General features: G+C 59.4%; 1 protein-coding gene across 1 annotated transcript; it reads right to left on the reverse strand.

Annotated features, from left to right (window-relative positions):
- Window positions 1-169: 169 nt before the first annotated feature.
- On the reverse strand, window positions 170-12,987 carry NLRP6 (NLR family pyrin domain containing 6; the record flags this gene model as incomplete). Its single annotated transcript, XM_082660154.1, is given in 16 exon segments — window positions 170-293; window positions 295-306; window positions 749-795; window positions 799-887; window positions 890-915; window positions 994-1,019; window positions 1,023-1,146; window positions 2,187-2,276; window positions 3,144-3,304; window positions 3,308-3,684; window positions 3,687-3,794; window positions 3,797-4,036; window positions 4,039-4,948; window positions 5,422-5,713; window positions 7,989-8,122; window positions 12,970-12,987. Coding segments are annotated over 16 exon segments (2,778 nt in total).
- Window positions 12,988-13,856: the final 869 nt, after the last annotated feature.

Here is a 13,856-nt window from a genome sequence, read left to right on the forward strand (position 1 = left end):
TCGGGGGCTGTCCAGGAGCAGGTAAGGGGCCGTGTCTCTCTGGGTCTCCCACCTGCCTGTCCAGGGCCCCTCAGGCTCAAGAGTTGCCCACAGCAGAGAACACCAACCTCTCGCCCTTGGAGTGGGGAGGGCTACTCCGTAGGGCTGACTAGAGCCCTCCCCCAGGGCCTCAGGGGTCACTGCCGAGCCCTTTGTGAGGCTGGGGGTCGCTGTCCAATGCTGGGTGGGTGACGGCCAGTCCCGCCTTTGCTGTCCCCAGGGCCCGCCGCTCCTGCAGTGACCGCTCGCTCAGCCACGGACGTTAGACTGTAGCCGTGTGCAGAGGATGGCAGTGGAGCTGGTGGGGGAAGGAGGCCAGGGCTCGGGGAGGCAGCGATGGGGAGCTGTTGACCTGGGTTAGGCCAAAGGCACACAGGGACGGGAGGCAGCCACTAAGGGGGCTGTCAGAGGCTGGGGGAGCGGGTAGGGCCTAGGGGCCAGAGCCTCCAGGGGAGTGAAAGCGTGCCGGTCCAGACTGTGGCCATGTGCACCAGACACTAGATGGACATTTGGTCTGGCGGAGTGGTTGAAGCCCAGGGCTGGGGCCAGGGATTTAGGGGGTGGGTCTCCAGGGGCTGAGTTTCAGCAGGGTCCCTCGGGAGGGCCCTGGGCGGGACTCCTCTGTGAGGTCTGGGGGAAGCCCCTGGCGCCCACCCCAAGCCAGGGTGGAGAGGCTGTGTTCCCGCACCTTTCCCGGCGCTGCCCCCACCTGAGGCTTTGCAGGCGGCACCCTGGGAGCTGCAGGACGGCACACAATTAGGTCGCCATAGTCCCCGACAGCTGGCAGCCACTGAGGTCCAGGGTAGTCAGCACTGGGCTCTGCTGGAGCAGGCCAAACACATACTGGGAGCCTCCTGGAGGCCCAGCTGCTGCACCCTCGCGGGCAGTGCTGACCGCAGGAGCTGCCATGGGAGCCCCCGTCTCCCCCTTGGTCCCTTCCAGGCCGGCCCTCACCTGAGTGTCTGCAGCCGGCACTGGGGTCAGGCCAGGCCCTCACTCAGCGCATGCAGGCCGGCCTCGCTGAGCCAGCTGTGGAAGAGGCCCAGCTCCGTCAGGGCCTCAGAGAGGTCTCTGCAGACCAAGTCGGGCAGTTTGCAGCGGGACAGCCTGTGGTCAGGAGGTACATGGGTCCCCAGCCGTGCAAGCTGCCCACTCCCTGGGGGCTGAGGTTCAGTCTGCAGACGTGCTGGCTGCACACCTGCCTCCCTGGGCCCCACAGAGCTTCTCCTGCCCTTTGTCACCATGTGTGTCCCTGCTGGACTGCACTCCCCTCTTCCCTCAGGGCATTCTCCACCAGCTTCTGGATGAGCCAATAAGAGACCTTGTTCTTAATATGTCTAACTCCATATAGTCACCCACCAAGTGCAGGTGGGCTGAGCTCATTTAGTTAGCTGGGCATTATAAACAATGCTGCGAGGAACATCTTCACGCACTTAGCCGGGCAGCAGAACTAATGGGCCAAGTGAGCTGATCACTGTTTCGGCTCCTGACGTTTATGCCAAGTTAAGTTACCCTGTGTCACCACTGACACAGGACTGTGCCTACTTCACCGCATGCCCCTTCGGTACTAGTTCCTACAGCCTTTCTTACTTTCTGCTTACTTGGTGGTGGTGAACAGTCCTTGGAAAGATTGTGTACTAAGTACTGCCTCATTAATCCTCGCGTCAACCTTCTGAGGTGGAAGCTACTGGCTCCATTTCCCAGGGGAGGAAACTGAAGCTCAGACGGCGGACAGGCCTCAGAGCCCGCGCCCTGAACGCCTTCCATATCTGCTTGTAAGAATCCAGAGGGACCGCCCAGCAGTTCACAACAGCACTGAGCAGCCTTCCCTGGGGAGGGAAGTACAGTCTGGCCTTCTTTATCCCTCCCCAGGATGCTCAGCTGGACTCTGCTTCCCACTCAGACTGGGGCCAAGCCCTCTGTCCTAACTAGCACCTAAGCTGGTGCTGGAGCCCTGCCCCCATCCCCTCTTCCCTCCTCTGTCCTGTGTGGGCAGAGCCTGTCGACCCCAGCAAGGGACACCAGAGGCCACAGGTTCTCAGCCTGTCCTCTCAGCCATCCCCAGACAGGGCCACACCTCTGTCCCTGCCCAGGGTGTCCTGCTCTGCATCCCTTCCAGGGGAAGGGCTGGGGGCATGTTCACTCACATCAGGGTGTTCAGACCACACTGTCGGTCGGTCCACTCACAGAGTGGATGCAGTGGGGAGCCCAGGAGTTTTCTCATGGTGGTTCGAGAGCTACTAAGAGAGAAAGGAAGGTGAAGGCCCCAGCCCCTTCCAATCCCTCACTCCCACAAAGGACTCCTTCCTATGGTCCTGAGGTATTGGAGCTGCTTCTGCCCTCACCCACAAGCTGGGCCAGGACCCTCCTCCCTCTTCATCCCAAGCCCAGAGTGAAACCACTCAACTGTGACCACAAGTACCTCCCCACTGAAGCTGTCTATGTGAGTCCCATGGAGGCATGTCACCTGCACACACCAGGTAGGCCTGTCCTTGCACCTGCAGTGGGCAGCCCCAGCCCCTGTCAACGTCCTGACATTCATTCTCCCAACAGATGCTGAGCACCTGAGTCAGGTGCTGGGTTGGAATTAACTGCACAGAAACAACGGCACGAGCTTTGCCCCTGGAGGAGCAGAGGGTCTGGTGGAGGAGATGGGCACGGGCAGATGTCATGGCATACGGTGGTCAGTGGGGCATTTCTGAGGCCAAAATGGTCTCAGGCCAGCTGGGATGGCTTGGAGAGGCTTTGAGGATAGGCAGTGAACAGTATTCTGGGTGGAGGGAACAGTAGAAGCAAAGGCTCAGGGCACAGAGGGCGTGATATACGCCAGGACTTCTTATGAGAAGGCATCGTGGTGGGTGGGGGGCTGCTGGGAGGGTTGCCTCGAATGTGGGTGCTGAGGTGCGGGGCATGGTGAGGACACCCTTGGAGCTGCCTTGCAAGGAGGTGGGAAAACCAGCCTGAAGTCGTGCCTCTCCTCTGGGGAGCAGGTGTCAGGTCTGGACACACTCCCCAGGCCCAGATGGACACTTCAGTGCATAAGATGCACATATGCCGCACACAGAGGGCCTGCAGGAGAGGACCGCCCTGCTCTGGGGACTCACGAGCTGCCTCCCAGGCTGCCCTGTAGCCACTTCATCAGGCTCTTCTTTTTCTTCTCCTGGCCAGTGGCCAGTCTGCAGCTAACCAGCTGCAGGGCCTGCCCCGCCGGGCAGCACAGCACGCAGTAGCTCGGGACGGCCAGGTCCATTCTGCTGAAGTGCACTCACTCCAGTGCCAGCTCAGGAAGGCCGCGCAGGGCCTGGTGCACAAGGGCGCCCTCCTGCGTCTCGTACCCGCAGTACAGCAGCTCCAGCAGGTCGCTGAGCTCTTCGCCCTCCTCCTCCTCTGACTCCCCAGCGCCCCGGAGCGCTTGGGTCCCCTCGGTCCCCTCTGGTGCCACCCTAGGGCAGCCCTGGCCCTGATCCTGCACCCACCTCAGGACATCCTGCTTCCCGCGCTCTGAAACCGCGCAGCTGAAGTGGTGCTCGATGTCGCGCATCCTCTCTGTGTTCAGTAGCCCGAAAAGGAAGCGCGTAGTGAGCGCGAGGTGGCCACGCAGCTCCGGGTGCCCCCGCAGAAGTGCCCCTACGCCGCCAGCAGGTGTCTGGGGAGCCCTTCGTCCTCCAGCAGGTAGGACAGCACGGCTAAGAATTCCTGGAAGGTCTGGTCGAGGAACCGGTAGGTGACCTCGGTTTCCAGCACGCCTGTCACATCTTCTTGCTGAGAAACTGCGCCTGGACTTTGGAGCCGCAAAGCTCCAGTCGTTCCAGGTCCTTCTCAGAGACCTGCGCCCTGCCCCCGAGGACGCCTTCGCAGGCCAGGCGGCACAGCTTGTGCAGCTCTTCCTGCAGGCGGGGTCGGTCGGCCGCGGGCGCCGAGCTCAGGACGCTGCCGATGAAAAGCAGGTACACGGACGTGGTGGTCTTGGAGGTGCGCGACAGGTCAGGACCTGGAGCAGCTGGCGCAGAACGGGGCACACGGTCCAGCACACGGCGAAGCACAGCGAGAACAGCGTCTCATTCTCCTTCGCGCAGCGGCAGGCACGCTCCGCCCTCCACTCGTCCTGGAAGAACCTGTAGAAGTACTTCTTCTTGTCCTTGTCGGAGGGGCCGCGCACCTCGGCGCGCTGCGGGGAGCACAGGCGGCTCTGCAGCCTCCCGGGGGCGGCGGCGCGCGTGGTCACCAGCACGCGGGCCGTGGGCAGCAGCGCCTTGCTCGGCAGGCCGCCCAGCATCCGCGCGCCGCTCGCGGCCTCAAGGGGGTCTGTGCAGGGCGCGGCCTCGGCGGGCCCTGGCGCCGGCAATTCGTTCACGCCGTCCAGAATGGACAGCAGCCGCGTGGACTGCGCTAGCATCTGCCGCACCGGCGCGTTGCGGTCGGGATACTGGTCCAGGGTCAGGTCGGCCAGGCTGCACGTGCGCGGTCGCTCCAGCACCTCGCGGCAAGACACAAAGAAGGCGAAGTCCACCTGGCCGTAGTACACCTTGCCCGCCGCCCAGTCGTACAGGATTTTCCTGGCCGCCATGGTCTTGCCGATGCCCGCCGGGCCCTGCAGCACCACGGTCGGCGGTCCCTGGCCCTCCCCGTCGTGGCCGAGCAGGCGGTTGAAGGTGTGGGTGTCGGATCGCCGAGCGCGCTCCGGCTCCGGCTCTTCCGCGGGCCCCGGAGCCTCGTGCTCCAGGGCAGCGCTATCGGGCGCGATGAGCAGTTTGGTGAAGCGCTCGCTCATCTTCACGGAGCGAGCGTCCCTCTCCTTCACCTTGGCGTGCTGCCGCAGCACGTGCTCTCGGTATTTCTTCTTGTACTCTTGGGGGCAGGGAAGGGCCGGACAGAGGAGAGGGGAACAGGGGGTCGAGGAGGAGGCGGGCTGTGTCAGCCGACTCTCAGGGGCCTGTTTCCCTCCCCGCCGGGCTCAGACCTCAGTTTCCCCTGTTGCGCCACAGTCCCCCTCCCATCCGCGCTCCTCCCTGGGACCAGCTGTCAGGAACCTCCGAGTGACTTCGAGGACACTCGTACTCCAAACCCAGGGCTCAAGGCCCGGAAAGCTCGGGGCCTGCGCCTCCCGCCGAGAGAGACCTATCGGACGCGGAGAGCAGCGCCTAGGAGCTGAGGCCGAGCCCTGGAAGGGAGGACTGCTGTGAGGCCCCGCCGACTGTGCGGTGCGGGGAGGGGCGCAATCAGGGGTCGGGGCCACCCGCAGGATCGGAGCCCTGGGGCCCGCGAACTTGTGGACGAAGCGCGCCCAGGCCGGAAGAGCTCCGGGGCTTTTCTGGGGAAGTGGAAGGATGGGGGCCTGTGGCCAGGACTCTGCCCAGGCGGGAGGGAACGGAGGGCGGGGACCCCGCGCTCACTCCGCAGCCGCTGCTCCTTGAGCAGCGTCGCCACATCACGCACGCCCGCCCTCTTCAGGGTCTTTCGCGCCGCGTCCAGCGCGCGCTCCGGCCCGTCGAAATGGATCAGGTGCTCCGCGAGGTCCACGGCGTCCGTGCCCTCCAGCCGCCCCCACGGTTTGCGGCGGCCGTGCAGCGGCGCGTCCCGCAGCTTGTGGCGGAAGCGCTTCAACCGCTCCTGGCTTAGGTCTTCAAGCGCAGCCAGGAGCACCTCCCGGGCGGCGGCAGCGCGGGCCTCCGTGCTGAGGGCGGGCGCACGGGGTTAGCACGCATGCCGTGCCCCGGTGACCCCGGCCCCTCCCCGCCGCTCCGGACCCCAGCCCCGGGCGCCCACGAGCGGCAGGGGCTTAGACGCGGCCCCCATCTATCCAGGTGGCTCCAGGCCAACGCTCGATAGCGCTCTACCGGGAGGGTCGTCCTCTCCTCCCAGCACCCCTACGGAGGACTTCGCTCCAAGGCGTTCCAAAGCTTTGGGCGGGCACTGGCCTCCTCTGACCCCAGAGTTAGGGGGTGCCTTCCTGCTCCGCACCTACCTTTCTGCTCATTCTTTTCCACGCATCCAGGTCAAACGTCCAAGATAAGATGTCTACCAGGGCCTGTGCTCTCCCCTTTCCTCCTTTTCCCTCCTTTCCCTCCGTTCTCTTACCCAGGAGCCCGGAGCAGTTGGCCTCAGCAGGGAGCTGGACTCACCACCTGGTCCAGGCTGTGTTCCGGAATTGCCCAGGACATCCGTGCTCACTGGACCCTTTGGTGAGGCCCAGCCTGAGGGCCTTGCACCAGAGGCAGAGACTGAGCCCCTGGTGGAGGACAGACTCCACAGATGCCCTCTGGGGGGATGGAGTCTGCGGAGGAAGGATGTGTGAAGGACACGGGGCGTGAAGCCCCAGGAAGGCAGCAGGGGGAGGTGGAGGACCCAGAGGGCTGAGGCCAGCCGCACTCACCCAGAGCGGGAGCCTCTGGCTGGTCTCCAGAGTCTGGCCCCGAGGTCTAGCACTCAGGGGCAGAGGTGGGGATCAGAGAGGCGACCCCTCCCTAGCCTGACTGGAGCCATAGCCTGGGGGCATTGTCTGGCCCCGTCCATGCCCCAGACCCAGGTGCTCTAGCTTGGCCAACACTGAGATGTCTGTCCGACAGTCACCAAGCTCCCAAACTCAGGCACCGTGGCACCTTCGCACGACCGGTGTTTAAGAGCTCTGCTCAGTGACCTTTGGTTTTCTACTGTTCCTTTATTCAGTTCACGTTCTCTAAGAACCCATGGGGTGTGGCAGCGAGGCATGGTTGTGAGAGGTAACTGCAGAGCAAGGTGGGCTGTATGGAGGAGGTGGCTGGCTCAGAACAAGACCTTAAACTTTAAGGCCTCAAGATTGGTTAAATTCTGAAGGCAGAGGTGAGCGAGGGCTTCCTAGGTAGAGGAGGCAAAGGAGAGACATGCACAGTGTCACTGGGGAAAGGAAGGCTGTCACCCGGGAGCCAGGAGAAAATGGGACAGGGAAGTGCCCTGCGGCCTCCCAAACCTGGCTTAAGCAGGCTGATGGGAAGAGCTTTGGACGTGAGGCATGTGTGTGACTGATGGGTGACCGCGTGGGACCCCAGGAACGCGGGTTTCTACTGACAGCGTCTGCCTGTGTGTAATGTGGGTGTGTGTGTATGTCTGTGTCTGCTGGTGTGGCCACCCTAACACTGTGTTTGCGTAAACGTATCTATGGTAGGCTATACGATAGTCCCCAAAGATATCAGCTCCTAGTTCCTGGAACCTGTGAATGTTCCCTGAAACGTCAAAAGGGGCTTTGCAGGTGTGGTTAAATTCAGGATCTTGAGATGGGGAGATTATCCTGCATAGTTATTATTGAATGTCATCACAAGTGTCATAGGATGGAGACAGAGGGCGCTTTGGCACACAGGCAGAAGGCAGTGTGACACTGAGGCAAGAGGCCAGGCTGCAGGCTTTGAGGATAGAGGAAGGGGCCACGAGGCAAGGAGCACAAGGAACACAGCCCTAGAAGCTGGAGATTCAGCTGGGAAGGAAGACATTCTCCCCTGGGGCCTCCAGAGGGAGAGCGGCTGAGCCATCACCTGGGCCTCAGCCCAGTGAAGCTGACTTTGGACTTCTGCCCTCCACGACTGTAAGAGAATACATGTGTGTTGTTTTCAGCCGCCGAGTTTGTAGTAATGGCTAAGCAGCCACAGGAAACGAACACAGTATGTCTCTGAGTGTGCATTTCTGTGAGAGTGTGTCTGCAAGAACAGGGGCTGCGGCATCATCACTGCCTTTCAGGCTCCACAGGTCATCCCTGTGTTCAGTCCTGCTTCCTTCAGGAGCCTTGAGAGCTGCCCTTGGGGAGGGAACCCAGAGTCCTGGGAGCCTCTGTTCTGCTGCCCCTTCCCCAGGAGGAAAGGGTCCACAGAGGTTCCCATTCTACCTACGAGTTTTGTTTCTATTTAAGACAGACAGTGCCCACCTCTCCCCGAGGAAGGCGCAGGGAGGAGGCGAGGCAGGCTCTGTTCATCCGCACTCACACCTCCCCCAGGGCGCCCTCCTCGCTCTTTCCTGCTCCTAAACTCCTGCTGCTGCCCTCCACACGGGCAGCCTCCCGGGCACAGAGCAGGATGGGTGACGGGAGAGCCCGAAGGACACACCGCCAGCACACTTCCTGGTGGGAGGGGCACTCTGTGCTTTTTAAAGAACGTGAACAGGTCTCTCTTGTTCCCACAGAGGCCTGAGAGGACGGAGCCGTGTGCCTGCCTGGTGTGTTGGAGCAGCCCCACCTGGGCCAGGCCCAGGGCAGGGATGAGACCCTCCCTCCAGACCACAGTGTGGGCAGCGCCCAGCAAAGCAGAGGAGGGGGCAGGGTCTCCGAAGAGTTAGGGTCCTGGAGACAAGCCCTGAGCAACGTCTGGCCTCAGTTGCCAGAGCCCTGTGAGCCCTGTGTGGGGTCCCAGATGCTTCGACTTGCCCCTGACTTAGCTCCTCTGACACGCTGGGCTTCTGCAGAGGGGGCTTTGCCAGGGAAAGCAGCAGCCTAGACCGCGAAAGCAGATGTTTTAGAGCTCAGCTGTGGACAGGATCTGGCCCTGCACAGCGCTGGGCCATCACGGGGCCCCTGGCCACAGCCCCATCCTGAAGACCCAGGGCGGCCCTCACTGATCCCCTCGTTGAGCCTGAGATGCTGCGCAGACGGATTTCGCACACAGGCCGCGGCTGTCTCTCCTAAATGCACATTCACTTTTCTCTCTCCACAGTGTGAGTTCTCTTTTTTTTTTTTTTTTTTGCGGTGCGCGGGCCTCTCACCGCCGTGGCCTCTCCCGTTGCGGAGCACAGGCTCCGGACGCGCAGGCTCAGCGGCCATGGCTCACGGGCCCAGCCGCTCCGCAGCATGTGGGATCTTCCCGGACCGGGGCACGAACCCGCGCCCCCTGCATCGGCAGGCGGACTCTCAGCCCCTGCGCCACCAGGGAAGCCCTGTATATTTATTTTATATAAAACTATATATAAACACACACACACTCCCCCATGGGAAACTACTTTATAACCTGGACTACAGTGCTTATTTGCAGTTTCTTTTGCCTTTATTCTTACAGACTCCACTCATTTTTAAAAAATATTGTGTATTTATTTATTGTTTGCTGTGTCTGGTCTTGGTTGCGGCGTGAGGGCTCCTCACTGCGGCGCGCCAGCTTCTCTCTAGTTGTGGCACCCAGGCTCAGCAGTTACGGCACGTGGGCTTAGTTGCCACGCGCCATGTGGGATCTTAGTTCCCCAACCAGGGATCGAATCCACATCACCTGCATTGGAAGGTGGATTCTTAACCACTGGACCACCAGGGAAGTCCCAGACTCCACTCATTTCTGAAGTTACTTAAGTCACCACCTTTCCCCCACTCCCTTCCCTGAGATTCATTCGTACATATGTAATATGGTTAGATTCTTTCACGACATACACTGTGTTAGCCCTTGGATCCCCTGACATCCCAAGTGGTATTTTTAGTTTGCAGACATTAATGTTCACTCTTTGTGCTGTAAAGTTCTATGAATTTTGACAGGTGCATAATGTTGTATATCTACGTGGTGCCCGGATCCTGGTTTCTAGTGCCATTCACCAATAAAAGGGACCAGGGTTCCTTGGCTTATTCTAGCACTGGGGCAGAAAATATACAAGGAGAGTCTGGAGCATTTTACAGTGCCAGTAAGTAAGAAAGTGTTCAAAACAAATTAAAAAAAAAAACCCAAAAAACTCAGTAGTGAAAAGGGTATGCCAAAGGGACACAGAAGCCAAAAGAAAGAACTCCCAACACAAAGTCTGGAAACATTTGAGCAACAAAATGAAGTACTATTGATTATAATCCAAGGCATAAGACAAATACCCATGAGTCCATACTGATGTGTCTGTGCCCTTGATAGTCCGTGCCCTTGACATGATGTGATGAGAAGGGTGCTTTACCTCTGTGGTCGTCCTCCCAAACCCCATAACCCCAGAGAATCCCGAGAAAAACAGGAGACAAGTTCCAATAGAGGGGTACCCTATGACATACCTGAACAGTTCTCTTCAAAACCGTCCAGGTCACCAAAGACAAGGAAAGCCTGCGAAACTATCATAGCCCAGAGGAGCCTAAGGAGATGTGACGAGTGACTGTCATGTGGGGCCCTGGATAGGGTCCTGGAATAGGAAAAGGACATCAGAGGGAAACTGAGGAAATATGAATAAAGTATGGACTTTATTTACTTAATAATGATGTATCAATGTTGGTTCATTGATCGTGACAAGTGTAGCATACAGTTGTATTAGTCAGGGTTCTCCAGAGAAACAGAACTAACAGGCTATAGATATGGGTAGAGATTGATTATAAGGGATCGGCTCACATGGTTATGGAGGCTGAGAAGTCCTGAGAGCTGCAGCTGGAGAGCTGGACTCAGGACACCCGACCATTAGCTCCGTCCTGAGAGCCGGCAGGCTTGAAACCCTACATGAGCTGATGTTTCCGTTGAGTCTGAAGCTAAGAAAAGACCAATGTCCCAGACTAAGCAGTTGGGCAGCAGTCCCTCTCACTCATGGGAGGGTCAACTCTTTGTTCTATTCAGTCCTCCGATTGGGCAAGGCTCACCCTCATTTTGGAGGGCAACCTGCTTTACCCAGTCCACCAAATGTTAATCTCCCCCAGAAACACCGTCACAGATACACCCAGAACAATGTTTGATCAAATACTGGGCATCATGGCCTAGCCAGGCTGACACATAAAATCAACCATCACACTGAGAGAACTGCGAAAATGCCCTACCGACTGGCTCCATGTTTCTCTGTGGGCGCGTCCCGTCCCGTATGAAGAGGGTAGAAGCTGAGTTTCAGAGGAGGGGCATGCAAAGCAGGGAGGGGGGAGGAAGGGGGCAGCCCGCCCCTCGCAGAGTCTCTACCCATGAGCTTCAGTTTCGGTAAATTCTGCAAAACCTAAGAAGTACTTAGTGGAAGTGTGTTTTTCTAGATTAAAGGAGGGGGCTGAGTTTTGCAACCTGGATGAGATTTTAATTTTTCGGAAAGTGCTCATTTAGTTTTGAATGAAGTTATGAAGCATAAAGTTTTTATATGACATGAAAATGGTTCTCAAACTTGACTGTGCATCAGAATTCCCCGGGTGGGGGAACGTCTTATAACAGATGACTGGGACCACCCTGGAGTTTCTAACTGATTTCTAACAAGTTCCCAGGTGATGCTGCTGCTGCTGGTCTAGAGACCACACTTTGAGAACCTGCGTTTTATGTGGTGAAAGTAGGTTTCCAACGCGATAAAAGTAAGATGCGAATGTTTGCATTTGTGTGCACTTTTTCTGGGTCCTTGATGCTAAAGATGCCTGCTGCAGAGGGCGGCGCCACACGGTCAGTGCCTTTCTTCAAGAGCTTCTGTGGTTCCGAGTGTGGACACAGGGCGGTGCCATGTGTCCACAGTGTCCACCCCAGACCTTCCAGGTGGCCTTGCAGCTTTGCAGGGGAGGGTGTGCACGGTGGCTGGTCTACCCCCCATCCCCGCCTCTCCCCACCCATGGGCAGCAGGGACAGGTCTAGGGTCTAGATCTAGATCAGAGCTGGATCCATAGATACGTGCTGAGGATGAAGGAGGGACACTTCTGTCCACCAGAGCCCTGGAGAGCTCTTGCTAACCCTAACCTGTCCAGGACAGGCCAGAATAGGCCTGGCTGGCCCCAAGCCCTGTTCCCTCTCCATGGCTCAGTTTGTCCAGCTGTTACAGGGGGCCCTCGTCCCCACCCTGCACCCCCAGGGCCTTTCACTACCTTATTCAATGTGACCGCCACTTGGCCACCACTGCTTTCTCCATGGGGCACATCGTTTTCTTTCCAGGAAAAGGCAGACCCCAGTGGAGAAGGCTGGTCCAGTACACAGGGCTGCACTCTGGTTGGGGGGGTGGTCAGCACGGCTGTGGGCATGAGGGAGAGGCTGGGCCAGGCTTCCCACCCCTGGCAGCCTGGGTGTGGGTGCGGGCAGCAGGGATCTGCAGAGAGTTTGGTTCTGGGGACTAAAAACCTGGTTGGGGTGTGGCCTGAAGCGGACTGCCATGGGTGGTAGGAGCCCCAGAAGCTGCATGAATGGGAGGCGAGCAGGGCAGGTTTGCGCTTGGAAAGGTTGGTGGGAGGGAGGTGGACGTGAAGGGGCTGGAGCTGGTGTGGCTAGGTTGAGCACAGGCCTGCGAAGTCTCTCTCCCCTGGAGGGCGGCCCCCAGCTCCCCGGTCCTGGTGCTCACCCAGGCCTCACCCATCAGCGCTGGGCTGGCCAGGGCCTTGCTTGCTAGACTGGGGCTGACACCCCGGAGCACAGTGGGCACTCTGCTGCCCAACCCCCGCCTACACGCCCACCCCACTCAAGCCGGGATGGGTGGAGAAGGAGGCCTGCCTCAGAACCAGGCCTGCGTGAGGGGGGCGGGAGGTCTTATCTGTGAAAGAAGAAACACCGCAGGCCGGGTGACTGACCCTCTGATCCACAGCCTTATCCCCAACTGGACCCCAAAGCTATAATTAAAGGTTCAGGCGGAAGGGATTATTCGAGAGGAGCGGGAGAGCCCCCCACAGCCTGAGGCTGGCACCGAGGCCCAGCGTGGCTGAATTAACATTCAGGACACACTCCCACCTCTGGCCTCCCAGGACTTGGCTCGTTCCTGGGAAACGAAGTCACAGGAAGACGGTCAGGCTGGGGCCCTGGAAGGCGGGGCTGGGAGCCCAGAAGCGAGTCCCGCATTTAGAACAAGCGTGGTTTCTAGGGAAGGGCAAGGTAAGATGGTGTTCCTTGCGGAATGTAGTCACATCACCGATTCGCCAGCAGGCTGACTCGGGTGTGATCATCCTTCGTGAGGATGGAGACTGTGGCTGAGCCTGGGGGCTTAGGACTGACGTGGTCATTATGTCCTGCTGCTGCTTGGCTTCTGGGCTCGCCCCGACGCTGATCTGGTCTGGAGACAGCCGAGGAGCACGCTCTGGGATGTGGCCTTTATCACTCTCACCGATAACCTCTTAGTCATTCTGACGGTGGAGTGTGATCCCGCAGTCTCCTGTCATGTCTGATTCAACTCTGCATTCCTCCAGTCTAACCCAATGCCTGGCATAGAGCCCCGGCTCACTCAGCCTCCTAGCTGCCCACCTGTCCATCCGTCCATCCATCCATCCACCCAACATTGAAAACCGGATCTAGGCCCCAAAGACTCCGTGGTGAACACACCAGTCCCCGACCTTGTGGGGCTGACACGGCAGCTAAAACAAGACACGTCTGAGGAGACATCGTTTGATCAGGGCCGGCATGACCTGAAAACACATGAAAACATGAGGGAAGGGCTCCCAGGCTCAGGCACCAGCATCGGGTGGAGAGGGGCCACAGCAGGGATTGGGCCTGGAGGCTGCTGGTCTGAGGCCCCTTCTCTCCCAGTTCCAAGCAGGTCTCCTTCTGCCAAGCCCTGTGACAGGAGTGGACAGCTGAGGCTGCCTCCCTGAGCTATAAAAAGCCCCAACAAGCAAGTGAGCAGAGGCCACGCCAAGCACACACCGGGACTTCACTAGGCTAGGGAGGAGCTCGGCCCCGCAAGCATGCTGAGGTTGGCTCCCGCCGTCAGGCTGCTGAAAGCACCCCTGGGGGGCTGGGTGGTCCCCAAGGCACACATCTCTGACAAGCCGGCCAGAACACCCACTTCTCCAACGGTAGGTCCCGCCAAGGCAGTGGGGCATGGGGGGCGGGGGTGGGGGGGGTGGCCTGACCTGGGCAGGGGGAGTGGGCAGTCCTGAGATGTTCTCAGGATGAGGTGGGTTTGGGGCAGGACACAGAGGGGAGAGGGGTGTCCTCTCAGGCCTGCATGTAGAGGGGATCCTGGTGCTAGGTCTCATTCCCTTGGCTGGAACA

Source organism: Grampus griseus, assembly GCF_964374135.1.
Source record: "Grampus griseus genome assembly, chromosome: 8".
In the NCBI taxonomy this organism is placed as follows: Eukaryota; Metazoa; Chordata; class Mammalia; order Artiodactyla; family Delphinidae; genus Grampus; species Grampus griseus.